The sequence below is a fragment of the Haliotis rubra genome, unplaced genomic scaffold (genome assembly GCF_003918875.1).
Source record: "Haliotis rubra isolate DU_JTF1 unplaced genomic scaffold, ASM391887v1 Scf822, whole genome shotgun sequence".
NCBI lineage: Eukaryota > Metazoa > Mollusca > Gastropoda > Lepetellida > Haliotidae > Haliotis > Haliotis rubra.
Genome location: NW_025767549.1, coordinates 206,117 through 229,143, shown reverse-complemented (window position 1 = coordinate 229,143; position 23,027 = coordinate 206,117). Strand labels below are relative to the sequence as shown.

The 23,027-nt window shown below is 40.3% G+C and overlaps 1 protein-coding gene across 2 annotated transcripts in view; it reads left to right on the top strand.

Moving 5' to 3' along the window:
* Positions 1-5,462: 5,462 nt before the first annotated feature.
* The window catches only part of LOC124262125 (endothelin-converting enzyme homolog), a 164,518-nt gene continuing 146,953 nt past the window's right edge, over positions 5,463-23,027 (top strand). For both annotated transcript variants that reach the window (XM_046696574.1, XM_046696575.1), the window contains exons 1-2: positions 5,463-5,649; positions 22,813-22,853. In XM_046696574.1, the coding sequence (XP_046552530.1) occupies positions 5,593-5,649; positions 22,813-22,853 (98 nt within the window). In that variant the 5' untranslated portion in view covers positions 5,463-5,592. The remainder of the gene's footprint in view (positions 5,650-22,812; positions 22,854-23,027) is intronic.

The following is a 23,027-nucleotide window of genomic DNA, read 5'->3' as shown; positions in this document are numbered from 1 at the left end:
TAACATTATGTATATACAAATTATTAAGATGATGGCAATAAGAATGACAAAGAACACAACAATATATGTAGTTGCTTATTTACTGATTAAACACAACAATCTGAATTATATTAAACCGGTAATAAAGATTTATCGTGCTCGCACAAAATCTTGAGAGGGCAAAACGATAGTCGATAGAATGAACATGACGGACCGACTTAATATTTCATTAAGAGTAATCGCTTATTCCTTGCCTACAAATCCACGCCAGCTACACCAGGCTCCACCCGTAGCCTACAAATCCACGCCAGCTACACCAGGCTCCACACGTAGCCTACAAATCCACGCCAGCTACACCAGGCTCCACACGTAGCCTACAAATCCACGCCAGCTACACCAGGCTCCACACGTAGCCTACAAATCCACGCCAGCTACACCAGGCTCCACACGTAGCCTTACTGGGGAATGAACTCGGGTCTTCATCGCCGCGAGCGAACGCTTTGAGTACTGTACCAAGCTATCCAACAGCCATCCTTAAAAGTGAAAAATGAAAAGAAAATACATAAATACAGCAAAGTGATCTCAAATCCCAACACATAACTGTCAATCCATGACAACCCAATGGTCCGTATCACACCAATATACATAAACTATATATAATACGTATTTAGCAAATGGGCTGTATATCACCCGCGTTGAAGTAACAAAAATAGATTTTCTGTGAAAAAAACCGAACCCAAGTCAACTATCCTTTTCAATCACTTTAGTGAATGGTCTTGCAAGTGTTTCAAGGCCATGAAATGTTCCCACGACATAGAATTCAATATTGACTCCCAAGGTATCGGCTTGTCTAAAAGCCTTTCAAAACCGTGTCCCTCTGGTGCGTCTAATTATACGGCAACGTCTACGGTCAAGACAATACTCAGCACGTACCACGGGTCGGAGTTCTTTCTGCATGCATGACTTCATGACTAAACCAATATTGATTGGAAGGAGTAATTACCAATATCCTTTTATTCCTGCTAATCTTCGTGTTGCTGGGTTGGAAACACATCTGTTTAGTACTTAAATGAACCAGAAAACGACGTATTTCACAGGAATTGTTCAAACACACACGTCATTTTTACAAGGGTCCTCGGGTGCTTACCGACTGGAGCAAGGCATTTTGATGTTTTTTGGCATAAACGTCCTGTTTGACTAGTGTAAGAAACGTTATGCTAGAGTCAGCAATATTACAGCTATGCCACAACTGTCTGTCAATAATCGATTCCAGACAGAAGCAGTTGTTGATTGACCTGATCAACTTCCCGTGAAGTCAGGGTACATAGATTCTGCGGAACTAATGAAAATATCGACATTTAAGGTCACCAGATGGGACAACCATCTTACTTTATAAAAATAATCATGTTCTTTTTATTATGACCTTTCTTGTAGAATTTCTAAATAGTTATATAACACATTTATATTGGAGATACGTATAGCATTTCGTGCCTACCACTTTGTAACTCCCTGAAGCCAACTTTTAGATGACTGATCGATCTTTCAGGCGGCTCGAATTTATATGTGCATTCCCACGATGTAAAGATGACTCGTTACAGTGACTACGGTACTACAGTGTACATGTATGAAGCCTGCTTGAGGTTTGTAGTCATAAAGAACTGAAGGTACCTGTACATCAAAGAATTATATTGACCTGATTTGAAATTTTAACATTTTCTTGAAATTTGTATTGATAGTTGACAGAAATGCAACCTGAATTATAGAATTTTGTTTTAAATGTATGTAGGATTGAGCCACATGTTTTACAAAGGTTTAAGGCCACAACAGTATATTTGCGTATATGGAGTTACGCCCCTTAACCATTTCAGGATGCGCTTGTCGTTTTCGGAATAATAGATTTCGATTACGGAGCTTAATCTCTAAGCCTATTGAAAATAATGCGCGTTAAACTGCACACCATTGTCACTGAATTCATAGAAAGTCAACATTCTGCTGCGTAAAACAAACTCACTCAGTCTAAGCTCTTACCTATCTTCGAATTTATCATGTACGAGTAGGAGGCCGTGCAAAAAACGTGAATTAAGTTTAATAATTCGAATTCAACAAACAGAACATGTATCTCAAACCCCATTTATGGCTTTTATGATGGCATGATCAAACATGATTTACTTAAACACATATTTACTCAAACGGCTGTCGAAGATTTCACTTGTCAATCGATAAATAAAAAACTAAGTGTGTCTATAAATTCACTCCCTTTCCGTGGCAATAGTTTCCCTAATAAGACGAGTACTGTGTCCAAATGTTAGCTTACATCAATATCGTGGCATCTATTCCGTCTTTTTTATTACCTTCGTTGTAAGAAAGCATGATTTATTTATGTCTTGTCGGATTTACGTTTGTCATTTCCTCAAATCAAGCCTCGGTGGAGGCTCTCGTTACCAATCCTCATAATCCGTCTCTCGGTTCCAACTCCTGGTTTCAACATTACCCCTTGCCCGCAAAAAACACCTGGACGCTCGGGAGCATTGTGCCTCTCGGTATCGACTTCTGAAAAACAAGTCGACTGTCCGTTAATTCTCACTCGCGGAAATACACCTCGAGAGCAGTATTGTTGTTCCTGGTACCAAGTTGCCATGTTTTCCCTTCTAAATAGCAAGCAATTTTCCAAGCGTCTCATTATTCGCTACTCTAATTACAACCCAACCTTCCACGCGACCAAACCTCACAGGTCTGTGTGTAGACAGGACCTAGCAGCATCGACTCGTAGGTTCTTGGAGGTTCTATTCTTGGTTGAAATATGAGTATGCTTGACACATCTCTGATTAGTGTTTCTAGACATAGCATCAATATTAGCTAGTTTCGTTGTTTCAAGAATCGATTTTGTCCAAGAATTCCGTGAGTGATTACGATCTGCATGTTTTTATGACCGCATGTTTATGCAACGGGACTTTCTGTCAGAACTAAATTACAGAAATTCTTATCACATACCGTATCAAACTGCATCATATGTACTGGTGGTGTTGCCCAAAATAGCGTCCCTGGCTTCACCTGTTTAAAGATACCAATTTTACTTTTTCTATGTCATATTCTCTCTATCTCCTGTGGGGCTTAGCTGAGCGGTCTTGAAGCGATGGCTTCTCTGCATCCCGTCTGTTGCAGCTAAAGAGGCAGGCATGGTGCTTGTAGGCTTGGTGATCCCATTGAGAGAAAGCTGAAAATACTACCCATTTGTGCTTTGGGGGGAAGCATACGGTCGGGAGGAAAATATTATCAGTATCAGGGGTGAGCGGCGGTAGCTCAGGTGAAGATCTCAAGGCAAGCACTTTCTGCTGTGTACTTGACAGTGAGTTGTTCCAGATACCAGAAGTAGCCAAATAATGGGATACGTTTATTCGGATTTGGATTATGGGGTGTAAAAGACGCGTGTATCGTTCTATGGTGAGTGGGCCTTACGATGTTGAAATGATCTTTGTTTGGATTTAATTATTTTCATTGTTTAGTGTTTACATTTAATGTATCAGTATTTACTTTATTCATGCTTTGTTCATATTCTTGCATACAATGCTGAGCATGCTTGTTGTAGACATTGCATAAGGACACGTGGATATTGATCGACACGACGGTGCAAACTGAAATAACTACACACACCTCCACCACCATAACGTTATCTCTATCACTATCTCTGTTACTTCGTCACTACTACCATCACATTCACTATTTCCATCACTACCTTTACTTGACTCAGTCATTATTACTACCACAAGGACTACCACTACCAGATCACTACCTTTACTTGACTCAGTCATTATTACTGCCACAAGGACTACCACTACCAGATCACTACCAGTGTTTTCCACTGTAAACATCCGTTTTGTGGGACATACTCCATTGATCAGTTTATGTTATTTAATGTCGAAATGGATATAATTTTACTGAGGGAAAATACCTTAACTCCTAAGCATATTTTCCCACTATTACCCATAAAATGAGGCTTATTTGCCATCAGCACAAGCTACGAACGCTTTTATATTGTTAAGTACTGTATTTGCTCTGGTGCTTCAGCGAATCTTTTTCAAATCTGAAATACCCTTACTGCATGTCAACGTATTATTAATATGTACGGTTGACCTTCATTTATTGTCGTGATCTTTTACATATGTTTGCTGATTTAACTTCAACTAATCATTATTCAATATTCAACGCCAGAGAGCAACCAGTCTCGATTATGAGACAAATAATTTAAGACTGCCAAAATACTCAAGCCGAGTCGCAATCCAATGCGAAAGAACGACGTATTAATATTGTTGTTCGACTATAACATTGTGATAGCTTCAACTATTTAAGAAGCACTGTTATTAAGCTGTACGTACGAGCGTTTAGTATACATCAATGTCGTAATTTTCTTGATTTTACGTCAAGAGCCAAAAGTTTGAAATGTTAATACTACTAGTATATCATAATCTTTTTAATATCAATGACATAATTTGTTGTCTCCATAACCTCAACCGCCAGACGTGTATATTCAGATATGAAAACATCGTAGGTACGGATCTATTTTTTATGTCGTTATTTGCTCTGTTATGTTTACTTAATTATAATTACCGAAAACACAATTCTCGTTTATCATGTTTATTGCAGCAAAAAACATACTACAAAATCATTTACAATAATTCAGTGTCGTTATTGGTCTAGTCCTCTGCTAAACAATGTCAACAACGTGTTTATTGACATGCCGTACCGATCAATAACACCGTAACACTTACCCAGTATCAATATTGCCATGATATATCCTCATTAATAACCAACAATTGTATCAGTGTTACATCCCAACCTGCCAACGCTAAATGGGAGTCTCGCTGAACCGCCACCATTGCATATACCGTTATGTGGACTCGAGGTATAATCATGAGTTTAACATTGTCCGTGCGCTCCGGCTAAAAGCTTTATTGATATAATAACCTATCAATCAATTTTTCCATTACATATTACTCCTCGTCATGAATATGATGAATACCATGAGTTTCCACATCAGCTGAAAGGCACGTGTCGAGAATCAATGGTTTGATGTGATCTCTATTCATATATGGCGCGATTTGTTTTGTTATAAAAACATCCATCCGATGATGATATTTACATATCCATGGTGCCGGCATTTCTTTTCAACTCAGCCAAACTCGATTTAATTTTCCGTATTATAGTTTGCATGTTCATGGCGTAATGCATTTCAAGAAAGATCTAACGATCGCTACACCATTAATCAACTACACATAACAATCATGCTTAACCACATAACAGTGAGTGCGTCTATTTCTTAATTGAGCAGATTCACCAAAGCGAAACGTGGATATAAATTAATGCACATATTGACCTATGACACAGTCCCTGGAGATGTAAATAATTCAGTTGTTTTACGACAATGTTTGCGCCAGTTGTCGTCACATGGTACATACCGGTTTAGCAGGACGAAGGTTAAATTCGTCGCTACTAAGAGGTATTGGTGATGAATACTGTATGAGGATAATGATGGTCTCCCAACACCGTACAGCGTCGTCGTGCTCGACACAGTGTTGCTGCTGACGCTGCCGAGAGGTGTATCACACTCAAGGGGTCATGTTCACACAGGTGTACCCCGGGACCATTCCGCGGTCCCTCCCTGGCCCGAGTGATGTAAGTTTCACAAATTCGTTATTGATTTCCTTGTATGTGCGCTGTCGATTTCAACTTTACTGTGGTATATTTCATTATGTGATTGTAGTCTCCTGTTAACGGTGAATCACTTATTTATGAGACAGCGTTATAGTTGAAGGTTTTGGATCTTTGATATATCGGACAAGGAATCTCTCAAGGCGGGCTGTATGCCTGATCATGACCAATCAGAGATATTCGCCAACAATGACTGCATGATTCCCTCGGAATGATGTAAAATGAACCGTTATGCTAGTGTTGATGTATAGGATCGTTTTTAATCAATTTCACATTTCTGTATTATTGATCATTGCGTTGTCATAATTAGATTACCTTGTGCTGTTTTATTCATATGTCTCGAGTACTGTGAAATATATTCTTTGATGTTTTCAATTTTCATATAACACATGTCTTTTACGCAGTTAGTGTACATGAAATGATCGAGTGACATGGTAGAAAGTGATATAGAGGGCATGCATATTGCATGTGTATTGCATAGCTGTCACCAGAGGCTTTGATTGATTATGTCAGCACATAGCGTGTCTGTAACAGTACACGTTAGGCGCTACAGTGACAACGTGATGTAGTTGTCTCGAGATCAGGTGTTTCTCTGCAGGTGTTATGAGTGATAGTTAGTGGTTAGTACACCTGCTTGTCAGCTGACAGGGTCGAGGAACGGTGGGGTAGCCTAGTGGGTAAAGCGTTCGCTAGTCAATCGAAGATCCGGGTTTTCGATTCCGCACACGGGTACAATGTGTGAAGCCCATTTCTGGTGTCCCCACAGTAATATTGCTGAAATATTCCATAAAAACGGCGTAAAACCATACTCACTCACTAACTGGACCTGTTCGAATTCCGTTACATCACTGATGTTTCTCGCGACTTTCTCAGCGTATCAGAACGTATCAGATCTCGCGACTTTCTCATCGTATCAGAACGTATCAGATCTGTTTAGATGTTTTAAGAATATACATTCCTTTACAGTGATTTCTATGATGCCGATTTAGAAATGATTTATTTAATGTCATCTTTGTGAAATGCTCTCCCTTACATCTTCTTCTCGAGAACCATCTTGCAGAATGACATTTGCATTTGATGTAAATAAGCCATTAAAACCTTTCTACAATCAGAAGAAAGCTCTCTTAACTGCAGAATCCGTTTTACGATGTCGACTGTATCATATTATAAACACGTGTTTGTGAATCACTATCAGATAGTGTTGACACCTGGTGCTACATTTAGGTCAACCCTGGTGTCAACAGGGGCGGTGGGGTAGCCTAGTGGTTAAAGCGTTCGCTTTTACCGCCGAAGACCCGGGTTCGATTCCCCACATGGGTACAATGGTCGAAGCCCATTTCTGGTGTCCTCCGCCGTGATATTGCTGGAATATTGCTAAAAGCGGCTTAAAACTAAACTCTCTGGTGTCAACAATGATATAATGCATAACGTATTTAATCCATGCTGTTTCATACACTGAAAACCGTTAACCAGCGTCAGTTCAAATGGTCTGGATTAATACATGTCCTGATTAACGAATTACAGGTATAGCATTGACTTTTGTATACATGTACACGTTCCAGTATGAAACGCCAGTAAGACAGAGATTCCGGACTTCAAAGGGTTAACTAAATATCATTTAACATTCTTTCACTTTTATGCCTCAGACATTTAGAATTTCCCCGATTACTCAATAATTAAAGCCTGTTGCTAAGGATTCGCAATGCGTAACATATAAACGGATATTTTATTATCTTACAAGATTGAAACAGCAAATTTACGAGTTTGATTTCCCGATGAACGTAAATACCGACGCCATACAGTAGCTGTTTTTAAATTCGAGCCTTGTTCATGATCAAACGCTACGGGCGATACGGTCTGTTGATGGAAATTTTCCTAATTCAAATAGCTTAATTGCCTAACACGTCTCTTCATTTGACCAATCCATAGTGTCCTTACGTAATACAGGTAATCTATATATTTTAACAACCGAACACTATTTGCTGTTGACATGCACCTATTTGTCTCTAGCTTTTTCATTTATTAATGATCTTTGTTTTCTATACTGTTTGTTGATTGAGTTGTTGCTTTGATTACCAGTGCATGAATCGAGGAATTGATCGGCAGTCTAAGCACCATATCCACATTTGTTTATGAGAACTAATATAAAAACACCGTGGTTCATTTTGAAATGGATATTTTTCACACGTTAATGTCAACATACCTGAATTAGTTGGCTTTCTGTCTGGAATGCAAACAAATGCGTCCATCCGTTTCTTTATAACGGTATAATTATATTGTAATCTGATGAATGAGACAGCTTGAATGTCGCTTTGCTCCGATTGTTCTGTTCTGTTCTCCGATGCGAATTGGATGAACTAGCGATTATAAAAATACAATGGACAAATGCATTTACAGTGGAGTCTGTCAAACCTGGACTATGTCTATACCGGACTAATAATATTAACTTACTCCGTTTAGAAGTTAAATCTGTCTAATCCGCTCTGTTTTATACCTGAATGAGGTGAGGTGAGGTGAAACTGGGTTTAACGTCGTGCTTGAGAATATTTCGCTCATATGACGACGTGCATGCGTGTGTATGTGTATGTGCGGCTGCTTGTACTAGCCCAGACTGAAGCTGGTTTTATAATGCTAGCCCACTGAGATACCATGCCGCAGTGAAGCCTGAATACCCCACTCAGACACATTATACTGACTCCGAGCCGACCAGTCCTTATTGTACCCATTAATGCCGAGCGCCAGGCAGGGACCAACAAGTACCATATTTTAACGTCTTTTGGTATGACGCGGTCGGGGATCGAACCCGCGACCTTCCGCTCTCCGGGCGGACTCTCTAACCACTACACCACGGAGGCGGTCTATACCTGAATGAAAGTATGCCTGTTAAAAGACGTCAGGTTGAGGTATGCATACTTTAATGACAGGCGTATATAGATGCGATGTTGCGTCTATAAATATCATTCACTCCCTCAAGTCAGGGAGGTGCTTCCACTTCCTCTGTAGTCTTCAGTACCCGATGCTTGTCGTAAGAGGTGACTAACGGGACCGGCAGGTAGATCGATGCTCATGCTGTTGATCACCGGATTGGCTGGCCCAGACTCGTTTTTAACAGACCCCCGTCATGGGGCTGAAATATTGCTTTGTGCGGCGTTAAACAACAAACAAACAAACAAAACTTCCTGTGAAATGATTTGGACTCCGCAATATTCTCTTCAGTGTTCCAATCCAAAACTTCAGGTTTCAACGTCGGAACCGTCGCCGTGAGTTACGTCAACGTTGACGACACACTATACGTTATATATGCCAGCATATGAAGCTGACACGTCACGTTGTGACAAAGTACTACCACAAGTACCTTTAAACCAACTCATTCTTTCAGGATGAATACAAATTCACTCACTCACCCAAGAGATACTACCACAGCGACAGTCATATTCCAATACCCGAACGCATCCCAACGTTGTTCTAAGCATAAATCGGGGCGGTGGGAGCCTAGTGGTTAAAGCGTTCGCTCGTCACGCCGAAGACCCGGGTTGGATTCCCAACATGGGTACAATATGTGAAGCCCATTTCTGGTGTCCCCCACCGTGATATTGCTGGAATATTGCTAAAAGTGGCGTAAAACTAAACTCACTCACTCTAAGCATAAATCATATTCAAGCATGAGGGCCCTCATCTGATGGTAAATGTCTCAGGAACGCCTCTTCCTGAACCAGACAGCAATGAATTGTGACTATGTTCGAGCACTTCGTACAATTATTACATCTCATAAGTAACACAGAAAATATCTGTTTACAATTCCTCCTGTCATAATAGCACCTGACAAACAATAACAAATACACAGTACAGACACGCATCCCTGTCGGGTTTGAGTGGTAATCTCCCAAAGTGTTTCTACTTTTGCTCTGATGTAAGACCTTCAAAGACCCCAATCATGACAAACATCATAGCGGTAACCCTGTAAACGTTTTTCCCCATATCCTACTGCTTCCATGATTATTCCTTCTATCCAAACCCGTTATGTTATCAGACCTTAGACAGACTCATTACAGATCTGAATGTTCAAGAGTTCCTCCTATTGTCCATGCGTGTCTGTACATCCTTCAGACTGACGCAAGACTCTCGTCTCTGTTCTCTGGGCAACGTTCAACGTCGGGCGGTGTAATTACTATCGACACTAAGAACATGCTCGCTGTTATGCAGATAACACAGTTACATGTTTTGCCGAATACCTTTGGGTTCATGCTTAATGAAACATCCACGGTATGCACTGTGCTAAAATGATTGGCAACAGAATTGGTAGTTTGGCATTATGTAATGTACAGTGCAGATACTTTTTCCAGTGGTGTATGTACGGTCTGCAAAGTACTTAAATGACATACAGACTGACAATGGTTTACAGTATTGGTAATTGTACTAAGTAGAAACACTTTTTGTAGTTCCGGGTTAGAATTGTTCCCAGAAGGCAATGTTCTGACCAATGTCGGATTGGACCAGGATTAGATCGGTGACATGAATGCGGATTATTGGATCATGCGGATCATGACAAACAGTGTGATTCATTGGTTTTCGGATCCAACCTAAAATATTAATACCCCGCCGACATATTGCTGGAGTATTGCAGAGTGCAGCGTTAAAATATTGATATAAGCAATCAGACGTATACTTAGTGGACTGACAGTTCAAACTGATCTTCTTCACAAAAATGTCATATTCGTGAGTGAGTTTTACGTCGCTTTTAGCAATTTTCCAGCATATCACGGCGGGGTCACCAGAAATGGGATTCACACAATGTACTCATGTGGGGAATCGAACCCGGGTCTTCGGCGTGACGAGCGAACGCTTTAACCACCCCACCGCCCCGCTGATGTAAAGAAAGCACACTGGAACATGAATATCACATGGACTTACATATTTACCTAGTACAGTATTTACCTATTACAGTATTTTCCTTGTACATAGTATTGTGATAGTTTCAGCAAGCTATATTTACCTATTACAGTATTTACCTTGTACATAGTATTGTGATAGTTTCAGCAAGCTATATTTACCTATTACAGTATTTACCTTGTACATAGTATTGTGATAGTTTCAGCAAGCTATATTTACCTAGTACAGTATTTACCTTGTACATAGTATTGTGATAGTTTCAGTAAGCTATATTTACCTAGTACAGTATTTACCTAGTATATAGTATTGTGATAGTTTCAGCAAGCTGTGTTTACCTAGTACAGTGTTTACCTAGTATTGTGATATAGTATAGTTTCAGCAAGCTATGTTTATTGGAAGCAGTTTTAATGCCGGTACCGTACCAAACTTTAATTATTTGTCGTATTGATTCCATCATTCTATATATTTGAAAAAAATATCGCGGATCTACATAATGTGATCAGTTGGAACCGAAGCTGATTTGTCTGCTTAATATAAAAAGTGCTTGTTTCGGAAAAGAAAATTATGTCCACTTTACCACGAGCTTTCAATCGACAATATTGTTTCTTCGTCTTATGCCAAAGATAACAAATAAACGCGGTGGCTTTGTACCAGAGATGCCACTTTCATCCTTAGTTGTCTGAAATCACAGATATATCCTGTAGAAGAGCGCTATCTGTGTCTGTTCATGTAATCGTTTCATCAAATGCAAGACATCAAACATAAACGGAGAGTGAAGCCAGTGCGTTATTCAGTTCCATACACAATCAGCTGATTCCAAGGCTCATCAGCTGATTATGCACGTGCACACGCTGTGCGAGGATTGGTTGCTTACCAGGATGTGGCTTCCATTTTCCAGGTTCCTGGTCTCTCCAGGACATGCTCTCTGAAGCTCCAGAACATCGGAACTCAATTGTTCGTGTTTGGAAGCGATCAAAAACATCTGATCGCGTCACATTCCCATCCTTGAAAGTGTAGGCTACGTGTTTGATGAACTCCTGTAATTCAATGATTCCTGACCTCAGAAAGTAATGGTAAACACCGGCTCTTTATCAGATTCTCAAGAAACCTGCCTTCACACAGCTCTGGCACCGACTAGATTTAACCGTTAAATATATGAGCGTGTTAACCATTTAACTTACACTTTTTCAAACAGAAGGTTATTTGATATTTTTTGGTATTTTTCTTCTTTCTCCTTTCATTGATACTCACAGGCAAACTGTAGCGCAAATAGGGTTGCGCAACACAGAGAAAATGACCAGTCTTCGTATATGCGAGCGCTTCTGCGCTACAGTTTACCTGTGGTATACTTTAACATAGGCCCTATTATAATATTCTAAAGAAACTGAAACAAAAGCCCAAGAATGTGGATGTAACCATTACAAATGTGAACCTGATACGCTTTATAGTTTCAAGAAGCAAGTTATGTGACATTTTATCTGTTGTTCTCTTTTTCTTCTCTGATTTATTCCATGTTGAATATTTCGTTTTAACGATGTCGCCAAGAACGTTGTTGGTATTGTTCTGACACTGATACTGTTGCTCTGTGTAGGCGCAGCGCTACTTTGTGTACAACAGGGTTCTTTATGCTTCCACTGATCTACAGAGTAAACAGCCCACACTCCCTCTACATCCTGAACCAACCATGTGTACCGTTAGCCCGGAATTTGTAAAAATAACAGGTATTGGAAATAGCTCTTTTTGTTAAAAAATCCTCAAAGGTTCAAGGATTACAATGATCCCAGCACTAGCTTATTTTTCAAAGAAAACTGACGTTTTTATCACCGTCACTTCGTTACTTCATCGAGCGCATTGCAGGAAACATTTCAAAGCCGCATTTGAGCGTAATGATATGTAAATGCAATGTGTTCTCTTCAGCTTTGCCTGAAATGCCAGAGGTTGTTAGGTTCCTATGAACCCTCACAAGTGAAATATGGCAAAAACCATCAGTATGAATAATTGATAATCATAGGGATATACACGTTGTCCCCCGAACACATTGACAGTGGCATTGTCACTTAGTCCCGTAGGAATAGACCTGCATAGCACATTCCATGGTCGACAGATGATGGCTCATTCAGTGATGGATTATACGTAGAACCGCACTCTGTACCAGCAGTGTCACGTCTACTGAAAGAAGGCTTTGACAAGAAATAGCTTCGGGTATTTGGTTCCTTAGATCGAAGATTACGATCCTTGGCCTGTGAAAATGTTGCCGTTCTTGCACGCTTCAACGTCATGGCAACGTGTAGGACCTGCAACTCTGAGCTTTGCTGTCACATTAAACTGACAGGCTGTGATGTAACTGAAATATTGTTCAAAGCTGCGTTAAACCCATTTTACCCGTGTGGTTATAAATTGGATGTCTATTGACATTTGATCGAGAAAACTTCCCTTGATGGCCTTCAGCGATAACACTGGTGGCCGAGCGGTTAAAGCGGTTTGTGCAGAGTTGTGTGCATTATCTGGCTGGGTTCAAATCTCAGAGCTGCAGTGATGTATCTGGACAGTCGACATTTGGGAATTGACGAGTTGGTAAACTGGCCTTATAGCATCTAGGTGGTTATAAATTAACATGTATAAATCTGTTTACATTTATGGTAAGGCAAAAACATTGTTTGTTAATAAAAGTCACTCTCTCTCAGAACAGCCCGTGAAGATCCGGGTTAGAATTGGTCTTCAGTAACCCATGCTGACTGGGTGGTCAGGCGCGCTGACTTGGTTGACACATGTCATCGTATCCCAATTGCGTAGATCGATGATCATGATGTTGGTCACTGGATTGTCTGGTCCAGACTCGATTATGTACAGACCGCCGCCATATAGCTGGGATACTATTGAGTGCGGCGTTACACAACCAACCAACAACATGGTAACATATTGCCTTGGCGAAAGTAGCGAAAAGGTCGACTGGAGAGATTAGCGAGTTTCTAGAATAACAGTTTCTGGTGGACAGATATGCATCCTTCCTGTGTTAGCATATCGTGTACTATACACATCACTGGAAGCTAAAGGCAAAGGAAGAGGGTCAGTTCTGATCTTATCAACAGCATGAAGCAGTAAGAGGTATGGGAAACCTGACATGTAGTGTCGTGGACATGACAGGCTAAGAGTCTTCATGACAATGATCTCTCCAGACATTGGAGTCAGAGCTCACTGGCCATTCTGGAATAATAGGAAAGTGGACGATAAGTGGACCAGGCTGTCATCAGTTAAATTTCAGGCAAACAGTATAGCTTTACCTTGACCTTGTAGGTGAAAGTAGGTGATTTGAGGATTTACTGTTTTTAAATTTAATTTATTTACTTAGTTTGTTATTTTTCTGTCTATGTGACCACAGGGACCGGAAGCCGTGAAGATCCGGGTTAATATGGTCTTCAGTAACCCATGCTTGTCGTAAGAGGCGACTAAGGGGATCAAATGGTCAGGCTCGCTGACTTGGTTAACACATGTCATCGTATCCCAGCTGCGTAGATCGATGCTCATGTTGTTGATCACTGGATTGTCTGGTCCAGACTATGATTTACAGACCGCCGCCATATAGTTGGGATATTTCTGAGTGTGGCGTAAAACTAAACTCACTCATTCACTCACTCACATTGATCGGGTAGTGATGCTCGGAATTCCCTCCCCTTTTTAATATCGGGATAGAATTGTCCCAACACCCTATTCACGTCGTAACCAGCGACTTACGGATCGGACGTGGTTGACCTCGACAGCGTGGGTCGTTCCTCAAAATATCGATTCCTGAATTGTCTGGTCGAAATTCGATTACATATAGGACGCCGTCATACGGCAAGCATATTAGTGAGCGTGGCGTTAACAACGTTAAGTATTGTTACTTCGTTACACAATATGGTGCCCATCTGTTGCACAATATGGTGGATCATAAACGCCTAATGAAATGGTCTGTTTTAAATTATCTGGGTCTGCAATCCTCACCTGTTCCCACTTTTTCGATAAAATATAATTAATAGTTTTATTTAATTTTCTCATGATAATAACTTTTGTTTTTGATTGTGGAAAATTTGTATTATTATGATCGAAAAAGTATATGAATATGCCAAATATATTTTGGCACTTAATATCTATTTTAATTATTAATTTTTTAATGTAACTTCACAATAGCTTTTTTCATTTGTTTCAACAAAATCAATCAATGCACTGTCGCATCGCTGGATTTTCTCTTGTCTGACAGAGTAGTTTGATTAAAGGCTGCCGTGTCAAGACCGCAGTACTGCTGTGCAGCGACAAGCAATAAATACTTACTGTTATTGCTAACTGTATAAATGACGGGTGTTATCGGTAAGCCAGGACGTGCTTTTAGAACACCCGGTGTCTTTTCGAATTTTCTGTGTTCCATCTCTATGCTTTTCATAGCTATTATGTACGATAAGCCAAATTCGATCTTTGGATAATTAAGATTGATTTTATGGGATTTTACTTGACGTATTATATATATCATCAATACCTTAACATTACAGTACGTAAGATGAGTATTAGCCTTAATGATGAACGTAGGTGACGAAAACGGTAACGTTAGACTTCCTGAGTATTTTTAATTGCCACACAAGACTCAGGTCCTAGGGGGCGGTGATAGATATCTAATCATTCTCGGTTAGTAACTATTTTAAGACATCAAACAAAATAATAAGTCTTTGAAGGACCAGTGACATTTAACATTGGTCGGGAATAACATACTGGTTGCACATTGACTGGAAACGTGACGTTAAAGGCCAAGAGCTTACATTGGAATATATAAGATATAGCCAGTTGGTGCTAATTGAACTCTGACAGGCTCTTGTTGGGATTCCACATGACTGAGAGGCCAGGAACTGTTTGTGATTCATCATCAGGATGAAGACGAAGGATATTCGATACGATAATGGGACAGGAGAGGTGGGGGTGGGGGTGGATGTACTGAGACATTCATCAGTCGCCATCGGGAGGGATGTGTCGAGTGAGTAGAGTTGTGACGATACAGAAATTTCACGATACGATACGTATCGCGATATCTTGAGAACGATACGATTCGATGCATATCACGATATGCTTTCTTTAGTTTTTTTCTTTAAAAAATCACATTTTAATTGCAAGAAATTTTGTCCTATCCCCCAGTTTAAAACAGTTGAATTTTGTCCAATCGTCTATGGTGCCGCAATTTGTTATGTAGAGTTGCTTCCTTTAAGTGGGACAGGATCCGATGTCGAAAGGTAGAATTTGCGATTTAACGTACTGACGCAGCTGCTTGTGCGTTTTATCAAAGAGACAAACATTTACGACTTACGTCCCTGCATTCGCTGATCGTGTGATCCATATCCAACTTCACACAATCACTAACTCATACCACGGGTAAGCTGAAGTGAGAAATCATCACGCCTTGTGAGCTGTCAACACAACTCAGATGTCATTCTTTTCAGGAATATATGTGAAGAAATCAATAATCACATTGAAACGAAATTCAGTATCTCTTGTGAAAATATCCCCATGTGAACAGTGGCGGTGTTTACGATGATGATCCATTCCCGCACGGATAACGAATACCATTGTGAAGCACTCAACGCAGAGCCTTTGAAGTGTACAAATATATTGTGAAACGCAGGTGAAGCAGGATCTTTCAGTAAACTTTGAAAACAATCACTTCATCAAATTAAAGGTACTTCCATATTTGCGGTGTGCCCCTGTTTAAATACGCGTTTGTTTACAAAGCAGAGGGTAAACGGGTCGTGTAATATGTAAATATCGCCGTGATGAAAATAGACAGCATTATTCGGTTTGTTATTGGAATCACTGTAATGACAACAGTGCCACTGGAGGTTAGGTAGTATGTCTTCATAGTTATCTAGCTCTGTCAAAACCTTCTGTCTGGGTGCTGATTGGATGGCCTTGTGGTTTAAGTGCACGCTGGTCCCGTCAACTGCTCGGGTTCGATTTCACACGTCGACACAATATGTAAAGCTCACCTCTTATGTCTCAGCTGGGATATTGGTAAACGCCGAATGAAATCATACTCATTTACTCTGCCTGTGACGATGGCCCTTCCGCTCCACTCCACTCCACAACTCTCCGCTCCACTCATCTGGGTAGCCTAGAGGTTAAAGCGTTTGCTCGTCACGCCATAGACCCGGGTTCGATTCCCCACATGGGTGCAATGTGTGAAGCCCATTTCTGGTGTCCCCCGCCGTGATTTTGCTGGAATATTGCTGAAGGCGGCGTAAAACCATTACTCACTCACTCACTCACCCCACTCCAGTCATCACATCACTACTCCTCTATGCCATCATTGCAGCTACCATCTATTCCAAGTTTCTTCTGTAATCCACCCAACATACCAATAACTCAGTAACAATGCAAAAGCACCAGCTCAACCATAAAACCTTGCACCGCATCTTTCATCCCCAATAAGCCAAAACCCTACCAGTGTAAGTGAATCGCTAGATCTATGTGTTCATTCCAACAACACCTCCATAGTACTACTTCAGCTGAGATATGCTACTCACTGACAGTACGACCCCTACCTTCCATTATTGCAATACCAGTGAGTTCCCCTACAGTGACAAACTGTTTTCAACACCTGATTGGAGCCTCTAAACACGTTAACAGGCAATTCCTTGCCGCCTGCTAGTGAGATAGGTTATACTGTCAGCAATCAGTCTCTCTGTGACCGGTACGTTAGTGAAAAGGGATACACCATAACCGCAGGAAGATGCCTCTTTCGTCGCAGAGAAACAGGAACAAACTTTACTTTTGACTTTTACTCTATGGGGGAGAAGGAACGCTGGACTTTTTGACAACTAACTACCTCAGTGAAGCTTATATAGGATAACCAGGTCTACATTATGTCATAATATGTTAATGGTGCTTTAATAGATGGGTATGGGTTATACAGGCGTACGTATGGACATGGTACGTTAATGGCGGTTTTATGGCGACAGAAAGTGTAGTACGTCATGTAAATTTCAAGCTCTTCCTTGCGGAAAAAATCCCAGTCATTGTTGAAACGAATGTAGATTTATTTGCTTAACGTTGTTCATATGACATGCATGAAAAATATACCGTTATGTAACATCCTGATCTTGTATGTTAGGACACATAACACTTCAATGGATGAGCTAACATTGATTTCCAGGGACATTATAAAGATGGTATTTTGTTTCGTCACAATTGAAAATATCAGCTGAAACCGATTTGAATTATTTATTTGTTCAGAAAAGAGGCAACTGTTTAAAAATAGATATAAAATGGAATGATGCTTTTTGGTGGATATGCTTTTTTTGCTCTGTGTGCATTGTTACCGATGGTGAGACATTTACCTGTATTTAAATATGAATGTGGGTTGGGTGTAACCCGCTTAAAACATATTTCGGCTATACACCAATGGGGTGGAAAATACAAAGGTACACGTGTACTCTAATATTTTGTTGATACACACCAAAGAAGACAATCCAGGCAAATCTGGGATTCAACGATCAGCGGATCCTGGAGCGTCTAAGGGCAAAGACCCTGCACAACGAACTGCGGCGCTTCAGATATCAGGGCCTAACGTAATTCTTCTGTGGAAAGGCTCCTACCCAGGAGATTCTTGTAACAAATATTCTAATATTTTTTGTACGATTCTGGCTAACAAATAATGATTTTGTCAAGGTCTAAGGCTTAGTTCCGTGTAATCAAACACAATGTCTGTGAACCATGGAGATACCTTCCTTGCACTGACTGATCTACCAGAGCTTAATGAGTAGGATGATCTGTAGAGTCCTGACGGTGCCTGTTTATCGCCCAACTGGTCGCGGTTCGTGGGCACATGCATCAGTTAAATATGCTTGACAAACACGCGTGAAATCTATATACATCAGCCTAGTCCAAGTTCACACGCTTCATGAGTGAGTGGGTTTAGTTTTACACCGCACTCAACAATATTCCAGCTATATGGCGACACGCTTCATGAAGGGCACAGCAGATAGTACGGAACATCCTCTGTACGTCAAACAGAAATACATACAAAAACATGTGTAGAGATTCAGTCAGGTTTGACATTGCACGTACATATTTAATAATGTGTAATGAAGACATCAGCGGCTATAATGGATTATGCATTGACTTAACTATATTTCTGTCACACAGATGCTTATTGAATGGATTGTGATACCTGGTGTGACTGTTCCTGTTCCGTGCATTGCTGCATCTGTATACAAGGTGTCACAATATAACAGAAAATGAAAGCGGGACAGAAATTGATTCCAGAATTTTAAAACATTTTCACTGATAATAATTTAACACAGCCTGTCTGTCATGTTAGGATGCGTCCTCCAAACCTCAAAGGGCAACTATCCTTCGCATTGCTTTTTCAGTCGTTTACGAGAATTAGATCAGAATTTGTGGAGTGAGTGAGTGAGGTTAGTTTTACACCGCACTCAGCAATATTCCAACTATATGGCGGCGGTCTGTAAATAATCGAATCTGGACCAGACAATCCATTGATCAACTGCATAAGCATCGATCTTCGCAATTGGGAACCGATGACATTTGTCAACCAAGTCAGCGAACCTGACCACCCGATCCCGTTAGTCGCATTTTACAACAAAGCATGGGTTACTGAAGATCAGTTCTATCCAGGATCTCCACGGGTCTCATATTAGGATAAGTCCTCAAAACATCATATGACTACCATCACTCGAATTGATTTTCAGTCGTTTATGAGAATTACATCAGAATTTGTGGACGCAAACGTTTTGCAATTTAAAGAATACCGTGTCGATGTATGCATGTTGGCTAATCCCGTTGGGAATGTTCAAGTGTGTGGCTACAGCAATAATATGTACATGAAGCAGTGCGCAATTTCGTTTCATGACTGGTTTGCATTATCAAGTTTTTAAACACACCCGCCAATGTACGTTCCGAAACTATTTCCCTATCAACAGAACAGCATGCATTCGAAAAGAATTCTTGAAACGAAAAAGCAAAAAATATCTAATCACCTTGTTGTCTATACCATCCCCAGATATCCATGTTTATTAGGTAGTTTCTCATAACACACTATGTATCAATCCAAAACACGCAGAACGTACATAAACCAGGTCCCACAAAGCAACACGTACCCCATGCGAGGGTACAAAAAGCCACGTTGTAACGCATTTCATTGGTCGAGAAAGAGTTAAATATTTACTCATCTCATCCGTGTTATTACATAACCTAGGCCTCCGCGGATTGTGCTCTTGGCTGCATGGATCATTAACATGAGTCACTCGCACACTTGTGAAGTGAGACGGTAGTAAACATTATGTTTTCAACCTTCAAGTGGAGCGAACATCCGGCTCATGTAAATCATGTCATCTTTGGAATATTTATTGTAACAGACCCGTTAGTACATCTTCCAACGCAAGCAGGCGGACCTTGAAACTGCAACGTAAATATGGATTCTAAAAAACCAAACGATAAAAAGGCATATTTGTAGTGGAGAGCTTTTTGGAAGCGAGGTAAACAGTTTAAAGAATCTTTCCTGAAACTAAATATACTCATGCCAATAATGGTTGTCACCCCTTCAATTTTTTAATTGGAGAGGTGTGTGTTGTGTGTGTGTGTGGGGTGGGTGGTGGTGGGTGGGGTGGGGAGAGGGGTGACAACCATTATTGGCATGAGTATATATGCATTTGTACGTTTTAGAATAGAACTTTACTCCTTTTCAGTATTGTCACACGTCTATCAGGAAGAGGAACGCCAATGACAAATTTGAAAATTCGACCTCGAACATAGGTTACTGACACGCCTAAGGGAGGTAATTCTGCACATCGCATTGCGGGACTTTGAGCAATAGCAATGGGCTTTGTAAATTGTATCTGCATGTGGTGAATTCAAATGTTTTCGAATGAACATTTAAATATTAAACGTCAACAACACCAGAGAATGCCCAGCCTCGATTGTCTGCCGAAAAAGATTCCATTTAGTGTAAAGGTAAAATGTAGAAAAATATAGGAATGGATCACTAGAACATGAAAAGACACCCGATGTTCGCGAAACAAAGACACCTGCTGCCATGCTTACCACCGCAGCTTTTATATGTGTCTGGTTTGGCGTGGTTCGAATATCGTATAGATCCGTATAGATCCGAATGTAGGGTCTAGTTCTTTATTTGTCCGTCCCGATCATACTGATGCGTATCAGCGAAATAGATAATGTCTATAAAGTGAATTTATTTGCAGTTTCCTGTCGTATTAACCGACAGAGAGTGATAATATAAGTAAATGACTTTGGTGTTTCAACACATGTTTTATTATTCCAGATATATGCCCGTTCGATATGGGCTTCAACACGGTCGGATCGAAACACGGTCATTGTCGTGACGAGCGAACCCTTTAACCACTGGGCTACCCCACACCCATGCTATCAACATGAAACACTGTTCAAAGTAGTTAAAGCATGATTGATCAAAGTAGATAAACCATAATAAATTCATAAATAAACTTGTAGAATATGTAAGGTTGTTGCGAACATTTGTTCTTCAAATCAATTATGGTTGTTATTAATGTTTTAAAATCCAGTTCAGTGTAACAAACCCCCGTTGATCTAGTACTTCTCAAGAGTGAAACTTCGACCATCAAATCGAAAAGAGGGACCCCAACCAAATTAAAAAGTGATTCAGTCCCCATCACAGCAGTGCTTAGTCTGCTCCACTTGTGTCGGAGATTCAATAATGAATGACAGGGGCTCCTTGAAGAATAGTCATTTCTCTGCCAGTTGTGACGGTCAGTTTAATATCGTCGTCATCATGACTCCTTGTCCTGTCAAACCCACGTGTTACTTGTAGTTAGTGTCTCACTCGGCCACCAGGGGGAGTGCAGGAACCACGGCCTCGCTGTGGTGCTGACAAGCCAGGGTAAGACGCTTACACCTTGTTTGTTAAAAGGTCAGATATCCGATTCTCATTTATTGTTTTCTAGACGTAGTTAGATACAATTTGGTGTCAGCTAATGACCATTACACCTTTTAGAGACTGTAGTGTATTGTATTACGAGTAGCATTAACCTTTACCGTTTCTTTAAAGAGTATACTGATTGGTTATTTGACTCCGTGCAATTCACAGATGACTGCTCGGTATTCATTAGTGCAAACGTTGTGAGGTCAAATTCATTGTAGGTATTCTTCTTATAGCAGCTGAAAAATGTAACTCTTCATAAATTGTACTTACATGTTTATTAGTTAACGTATTTTGAACTTGCGTTTTAATTAGTTTCATAACAAATATAACCAGCAACAAGCATTAAAATCCTGAAGAATGAGGACTATTTTTATGGATATACAACTTCTTTATTCTGTCTTTCGACATAGATTCTAATGTCGTTGTCAAACTTGCTTGGCAACGACATTAGAATCTATGTCGAAACGTCGCCTATTCAGAATAAAGAAGTTGTATATCCATAAAAATAGTCCTCATTCTTTCATCTACCCAACTTCTAGAATGCCAATCAAAGAAGACATTAAAATCCTCTTTAGAAACCTCAACTAAAAGGAAGATTCCATTGTTGAATCCATTGTGTTTGGATCACTATCGAATAGCGATGATAGGTTTGCAAAGAGTCGAGAGTTATCTGTTCCACTGTAGCACCCGACAGAAATACAGCGTTAACCGTAAAAAGTGTGCTACATGTGTACGACCTGCAGGTGTGAACAAATAAGTTAAAATAGTTTTGCATACCTTCTTTAGAACCAAACTGAATTTAGCCCTGTACCAGATGACGGTTTATCTGATGAACAAGGGATATTCTCATTTGTTAAAAACAAATTCGATTTATCATCAGGTGTATGTGAGTACGACCACTACAAGTTACTTTCGGTAGCAGTTAGTATCGACAAGCGATTGTGATATTCCAGTGTGGAGAAGAGAATATGCTGGGAGAGGAGCCAATACGCTGTTGGGATTGTACGTGGCCTTGGTAGCGTGTATAACACATGCGTTCGTAATAACCAGTTTACACTGATAACGCACTGTATGTCTAGTGAGGTGTTGTACAGGTATGATGTTTGGAATTGACAGGTTACACTGTAAACACAGTACAGTGAGATCTGGTTTCGTTTATTTCAGGTCGGATGTTTGGAATTGACAGGTTACACTCTAAACACGCAATGCAGTGAGATCTGGGTTGTTTGTTACAGGTCGAATATACAAACTGTAGCGTGTATTACACGTGTGTTTGTTGTTGACAGGTTTGGCTGTATGCAGGGGCGCCACGAACGAGGATATTAAGGTCAGTCTTTACTTTATTGTGACTGCTGATCTTAACATTGTTACGACAAATTAACCTCTCATCCCCTTTGCTTCTAGTGCATGGATTGACATACTGCCTCCGCTCTCAGTTATACATTCTGCTTTCTCTCTGACAAAAACAATGATGGCTTCTGTCGGATGTTGATACGAATTT